This window comes from Penaeus monodon, chromosome 17, assembly GCF_015228065.2.
Source record: "Penaeus monodon isolate SGIC_2016 chromosome 17, NSTDA_Pmon_1, whole genome shotgun sequence".
Lineage (NCBI taxonomy): Eukaryota > Metazoa > Arthropoda > Malacostraca > Decapoda > Penaeidae > Penaeus > Penaeus monodon.
In genome coordinates, this window is record NC_051402.1 from 5,259,413 (window position 1) to 5,266,912 (window position 7,500).

Genomic DNA, 7,500 nt, shown 5'->3' on the forward strand with positions numbered 1-7,500 from the left:
CTCGGAAGAGGCGTCTTCACCATTCATAGAACGTTTCCTAGAATGCTGTACCAACTAGCGATTCGCTTCCTACTTTCCTTGCTAGTTCAAGAATTATTGATCGTAGTGGAGTCACAACATAGTCTGCTTGAATCACCTACAGAGGTAAAGCTAGAACAGATGCACAGGTTACGATTCTCTTGACACTACTAGGTATGGGCTTCTGGCGCTCTGGTGTCGACGCTATTCGTCACCAGGTAAGACACTTGCAATGTGCATAACAGATCATAAACACCATGGCTATGATGAACGTTGTAACAAGCAGCGCAACGCACCAGACGCCACGATATTCAAATATATCTAGTAGCATATAAACTTACTCAGACGGGCACCACCGACCCCTGTCGCCGGGTTTGTGAACATCATCATCATCAACATCATCACCATCATCATCACTTCATCATCATCATCATAATAATAATAATAATAATAATAATAATAATAATAATAATAATAATAATAATAATAATAATGATAATGATAATGATAATGATAATGATTAATAATAATAATAATAATAATAATAATAACAATAATAATAATAACAACAACAATAATAACAATAGTAATAACAATAATAAAAACAATAATGATAATAATAATAATAATAATAATAATAATAATAATAATAATAATAATAATAACAATAAATAAATAAAATGACCACACTAATACTCCTATTCCTTCTCCTTCTTCTGCTACCACTACCGCTACCACTGCCACTGCTAATACTAATAATAATAACAACAACAAAGGGAAAAAAATATGATGATTTACAGTGCAGTGTACCACTAAGTACTGGGAAACTATACAGATATTTTTTTGACAAAAGTATATCTATCAGGGCTTTTGGAAAATTCATGAAAGGCAAATTGTAGCTCATTTTATTTAAGAAAAACAATTTCCAGATCTGCATAAAGGTTTAACCATCCTCTGCAATGATGCAACACACATCGATTAAAGCTTATAAAGCATGTTAGTGTTCAGCATACTAACACTCCTTAAAATATAGTTCATACATATGCAATATGTCAGTAATTATGACCATTTACATCTGCAGTACCTTATGCACCAGGAATTAAACCAAGTCCACAGCAGCAGCAGATGCACAAATATAACCTACATGAAATCAACTTCTCTATAATCACAGCTTTTATCTTATTTTAATTATGAATTTTCTAACTATTAACCCATATGTATCTTGCACTGTAGTTTTGTTTTGTGCATTTTGTTTGCATGCAGATGGCTTCACAAGTGCTCAGCCATCAAGGAGTCAATTAGTAGGCCCTTTGTGATCTCACTTCATCTCCCCTTCCAAGAATTTAGGGGAAAAAATCTAATGCTATTAATATTAATACTAGTAATACTATTATTGACATTATGATTACTAAAATGTATCTGATGAAATGCTAATAGTAATAAATAATAATAAAAGAATCTTTCCTAAAACCACAGAAAAGGATAAAACAAGTGAAATAGGTAGAACTAGTAGTCAACTCCTGGTGACTAAGGAGTTGCAGAGCCATCTATATGTAAACACAATTAATGAACTAAAATCTCAGTGAATGACATGTAAGCCATGCCATGCCACCTCAGTGTCAATGGGTTAATATTACTTAACTATAATGCAGAGATCAAGGATCTTCTTTCCTTTATCCAATTAAGATTATCACAGCCACCATTACTTAGACTTAAATTATCTTAATTTCTCACAGGCACAATTACACCATATTTCTTCTAGTTCACAGCCAGTTCTGCTTGTAGTACTACTGTTCGGCCTACAACTTTACAAACTCATTCTTTAGTTGATATCCTTATCAACTTGATTAACATTAAACTCATGTATTTTTTTATTCATACATAATTTCAGAGAAAAGAAAAAAAAGAGAAAACACCAAACAAAATGTCTATAATTTTAGTGTAGACCACACAGGACATCACTGTAGCAAATGATTACAGAAAGAACTATAATAATACAAACAGCTCATGACACTCGTGCTGCTGGTTTGTTTGTCTATTTCTAATTGTTTTATTATGATTCAATAATTTAGTTCCATAATTCTCAGATGGTACTACTGTAATTTCGCTAAAGTGAAGTAGTCAAAATTCTGAGGCATTAACTTCATTCCTTAATATATAGGAATTCATTGGTAACACAGACCTTTCACGAGGGTGGCTCCATTTCACTATTGCCAGACACTAATATTCCTGTGATTAGCAGGGGGTGGGGCGTACCATGATAGTAAAGTGCTTGCACTACCCTTCACTCTGTCATAAATGTGATCTTTAATAATTTACACTAAGAGTGCCCTAACAAATCCATTCCTTCTGTGAGTCTGTAAGGCAACAAGGAAACATATCCAGTTCATTAATTAAAACTACAACTTGAGGGAATAGAGGGATAACAATTAGAGGAGTAATGTCCTTGATTTGAACAAGTTTCTATAACTTAAAACTAGTGAGATTAACAGAAAAATCTCTGTAACTATACATCCAGTAAAAACAGATCATCTGTGTGCTAGAAATTCTACTTTGGGGAGTCTTTGGTATCACGGAACATGCATCAGTCTCATATACTGCACTCATTAGGGCACTTTTCAGTCTAAAAAATGAAAATGTAGGACAATGATTAGCTTTCATTATGACTAGAAATAAACAATTCTATATGGCACCTATATACATCATTTAACAAGTCAATAATGCTACATTCAGAACTGCTTGTCCAGTTTGGATGCATGACTTTGCAACTCAGAGGGACTAGTTTTTCATGTTCAAAGCCTTCATGCAGTTGTCCCCCACAATGCTCAGCAAGTAAACAAACATGGTTCATACCATAGTCTAATTTTTATGTAATTGTATCTTAATGTGGAATTCCAGGATGAAAATAGCTATAGACCTACCCAAATTAACTATTACAAGCCAAGAAAGGCTTAACATAGAGGTCATTGTAATGCATATGTGTTTTCACATATATAAACTACAAGAAGATAAAATGATAAACTGTTCAGCCAATTGAATGGTAATTATTTGACAAGTTTAATCACACAAGTCATTATTTGGTAACATTCACTTTCTTCTTTGCTTACAAATAAACTACACTCAATAAATGTGATATGCTCTATCAAGGTCAAATTTGACAACTTGTCTGCATAAGTTGAACATAGTCCCAACTGTTTTCTCTGACTAGTTTGTTCATCCGTCTAAGAAGGACAAGCAGTTCTGAGCACAGCACGAGTGTGTGAACATCAAATTTTGTTTTGGGGAATAATCAAATATAAAGCATCTGCATTGTATACAGCCTTCTAAAACAGTATGACTGAATGAAAATGATTTGTCTGTAACAAACTTCCCTATCTTTTATCTGAAATATTAAAATAAAGAAAATAAAAGCGTACATCAATCCTCAGAAAAAAAATATATAGATCAACACATGCAGTGTCAAAAGGAAAACTACTCCTCATGCCTTCACAACAGCTTTGCCAATGTTATCCCCAGAGAAAAGACCAATGAATGCTTCAGGCATTTTCTCAAATCCATCATACACTGTCTCTCTATACTTAATTTTTCCCTGAAAAGAAAAAGAAACGTGTATTATGTCTATTTTTAAATATCTACTGGCTTTCTTTTTTACAGTCTGCACTACCTTCTCAAGAGAACTGTTTGGATAGGTGCAAATCAATGAAAAGTCAACATTTTTTTAACCTGCTAATAATACAAATATACAAACTAACCTGCAGAACCCACTCCTTCATCTGTTCTAACCCTTGAGTCCAGTCTGACCAACGGTTGACACTGAGACCTTCAATGTGAAGTTTCTTAGTTTTCACAACAGGATCACAGTATGGATCTAGAACATCAATTAATATGTAAGTCCAAAATATATTTATTTTCTCTTTCTCTTTCACGTCATTCCATAAGATAAAACAGAGGACCTGCACCTGTGTCATGATCATCAGTGTAGTTTGAAATTGACCCACACACTGCCACTCTCCCATAATCAGCCATGTGAGGGAGTACTTCTGCAGTAAATTTTCCACCAACCTGAAGAAAGGAAACCCTTATAATAATCATTATTTAATATTATATATATATATATATATATATATAAATATATTATATATATATATATATATATATATATATATATATTAATGTATATATTATATATATATATATATGTATATATTTAATATATATAATATATATATATAATATATATATATATATAGTATATATAATATATATATATATATACATATATATACATATATATACATATATATACATATATATATATATAATATATATATATATATGATATATATGTATATATATGTATATATATGTATATATATATACACATATATATACATATATATACATATATATATGTATATATTTATATGTATATATATGTATATATGTATATATATATATATATATATATATATATATATATATATATATATATATATATATATATATATATATATATATATATATATATATATATATATATATATATAACAGTCTAACTTGCATCTGTCCTAAAGAATTTAGCAGACGTCACACAACAAAAACAATAAACTTGACTTACATCATTATCAAGATTTATTGATAAGTGAGGCTGAATATTAACGTACATTACATTTTACAACAGATATAACTAATATTCTTAATGAATTGTGTCAGTGACTAAGATACGTGTTTTTGGACCATTAACACAAGTATTTTTTACGCACACACTCTGCTCCCATTCAATCATTCTTATATAAAGCCCATACTACATTTTATTTCTATCTCTGTACACATACACATCTTGGCCGTGAACCAAAAAAATCGTAAAAGGGCCTTATAATTCCTAAAACTGGTCCTATATAAGTCATATCATGTCAAGACTGGCATTAATGTTTTCAGAAGGCAGAATACTCAGAACTGATCTATTTTTCTTTAAACTAAATGAAAAGAACTTTCTGTCTATCACTATATATATTTATAGCTTTCTTTTCCATAAAACTATATACCTTGTTTTTACACACTTTTTATCAAGACAATTCCTACTGAACCAAACTGCTTTATATGTAAAATGCCTAGACAGTGAAACCAAAATCTTTATCAATACCAGCATCTATACCATATCTCTTCCTACAAAAAAGCTCATTTAACTCGCCTTTCTGAAAATAAAACTTACATTATCAAAATAGCAGTTTAACTTTTCAGGTGCTGCCTGGGAGAGGCAGTCTGTAATGCAGCTTGTTTTATAATTGTAAGCATGATCAGCTCCAAGTTCCTTTAGCCAGGCCACCTTCTCATCCGATCCTGCGAAGGCAATCACTTTGCAGCCTGTGATAATGGGGGGGAAGGGGTAAAGGGTTTTAGTAGATGATGTAAAAATCCTGATTATGTCATTATATGAATACTTAACAGATAAATAGTCATTTGAAAAATCAGAAAATCTCCTTGGCAAACCTTCATAAATGATTTAATTCCTAAGTCAAATGACTCAAATCACAAAAACTTTACATCAACTCTTTATATATGAATAATAATGAACCAAAAGAGAATTATAGATAACAGTATTCAACTTTCTAACCTTTCAATTTTGCAATCTGCACCACTGTACTGCCAACAGCTCCAGCCGCAGCATTTACAAGCACTGTCTCCCCTGCCTTAGGTTTGCATACCTTGAGCAATCCAAAATAGGCTGTATTTCTGTGAACAATTGGAGATGCACTTAGATTATCAACATAAATTCTTTGATAAGAATAATTCATTTTTGCATTAATAACACATTAAATTAACTGCACTGATATACTGTATATATGTTCATCTATGTAAACAGGACAAATGGAAAACAAATGACTAGCATTGTAGCAACAACCTATTGGCATACAGCACTGTCCACTGTAGTTTTTTGTCAGTTGTATTAATCAAATATTCAATTAACTGGAAAGATGTACTGTATATGTGTTCATCTATGCAAATGCAACAATTAAAAAAACAAAAACTAGCATCTTAACATATTGGCCAGATATAGTATATGTCATCTGCGCTTTACACATCAATGCCATAAATGACCGTCATCAAGGAGTCAATTACTAGGCCTATCTGTTCTCACCAGTCTAACCCATTCTCTGAATTTTCATTTCTAATACTATTATTATTATTATCATTATCATTATCATTACTATTAAGTTATGAACAAGACTAACAGTGATAAACTTTTCTTTCAGAAAATTTTGGAAAAAGGGTAAACAGTAGAGATCAGGTAGGACTGGTGGCTAAGCATATTTGTAAACAGAATTATTAACCCTTTGACCACAGAAGGAATGATATCATGTAATGACTATAGTGAACTGAGTTGTGGATGACATAGCAATGACATACCCCATGCCATTAGCTCATCAGAAGGAGTTCATCTTTCACCGATAGTAACAACATCATTTGTTTGGCGTCACTTTTAGAAACAGACACTTAAAGTAAAGGAAAACCTTCAATTTTTTTATTTTTTTTTTTATAGTTCTGCTAAGCAAAAATGGGGGAAATTGCCAATGACCACCAACAAACCCACGCTAATGGCCACTAACCAATTTTTAATACCACAATTAATGGGTCAAACAAAAATCAAAGTAAACGTGCATATATACTCTCCTGATATCAATGGTTAAAGAGAAGGGAGATTTAAATATCACTATTTCTCTTCTTCTGTCTTTAATGTTTAAGGCCCCATATAGAAGACAGATTTGCAACTGACATTTTTGGTCTTCAGTTAAAGCAGCATTAGTGGGTTAAAAAGTAATATTACAGAAGACCAAAAAAATTAACTAATTGGACCAAGGTGCCTCACAGCTCACAGACTGACCAAAATCCAGGAAATAGGTTTAGGTGAGTACCAATTCTCTTGGGTGTGTGACATGTAAGCAAGGCCCACACAAATACTAATGCACATTATTAAGCATACTTCTCTCTCCTTGCAACAGTATTAGCCATTTTTCTGCAGACACATTTTTGCTGTTTTTTTATTTTCCAAGGTCTATATTTGTCATTTGTTAAGCTGTATGAAGATGGTAATAGACCTTTTTTTTTAAGAATTATACTATCTATCTTGAGTAATTCATGCATCTTTTTTCTATTTTCCTATCATTCATTATTCTGTAAAAGACTTAACAGCTCTGGTAAAAGAGGGTAGGGACAGGTTCCTGCGCATGGACCTGGTTTCCTTTCTGAAAACAGTCCTCTCCCAGGCATGGCTCACAGACTGTCTACTCCACTCTCATAGACGTGTGGAAATCCTGCAGGAATTTGCAAAGGAGCTCCTTATTGGAGGCCAGCTTAGTTAATCTCCCTCCAAGTCTTTGGTGCACTCATGACAAGGCATCCCAGTCACCCATCAATTGACAACAATATCTCATAGTTAGATGTTCCTGTCACCTGTCTCTCTGCCAAATTTCTCCACAGTGA

General features: G+C 32.3%; 1 protein-coding gene across 1 annotated transcript in view; it reads right to left on the reverse strand.

The window, feature by feature from the left end:
- Positions 1–1,127: 1,127 nt before the first annotated feature.
- Positions 1,128–7,500, reverse strand: part of LOC119583497 (prostaglandin reductase 1-like) — a 10,059-nt gene continuing 3,686 nt past the window's right edge. Inside the window, 5 exon segments of the mRNA XM_037932009.1 lie at positions 1,128–3,607; positions 3,771–3,886; positions 3,978–4,080; positions 5,231–5,382; positions 5,633–5,751. Of these exon segments, the coding sequence (XP_037787937.1) occupies positions 3,497–3,607; positions 3,771–3,886; positions 3,978–4,080; positions 5,231–5,382; positions 5,633–5,751 (601 nt within the window). The 3' untranslated portion in view covers positions 1,128–3,496.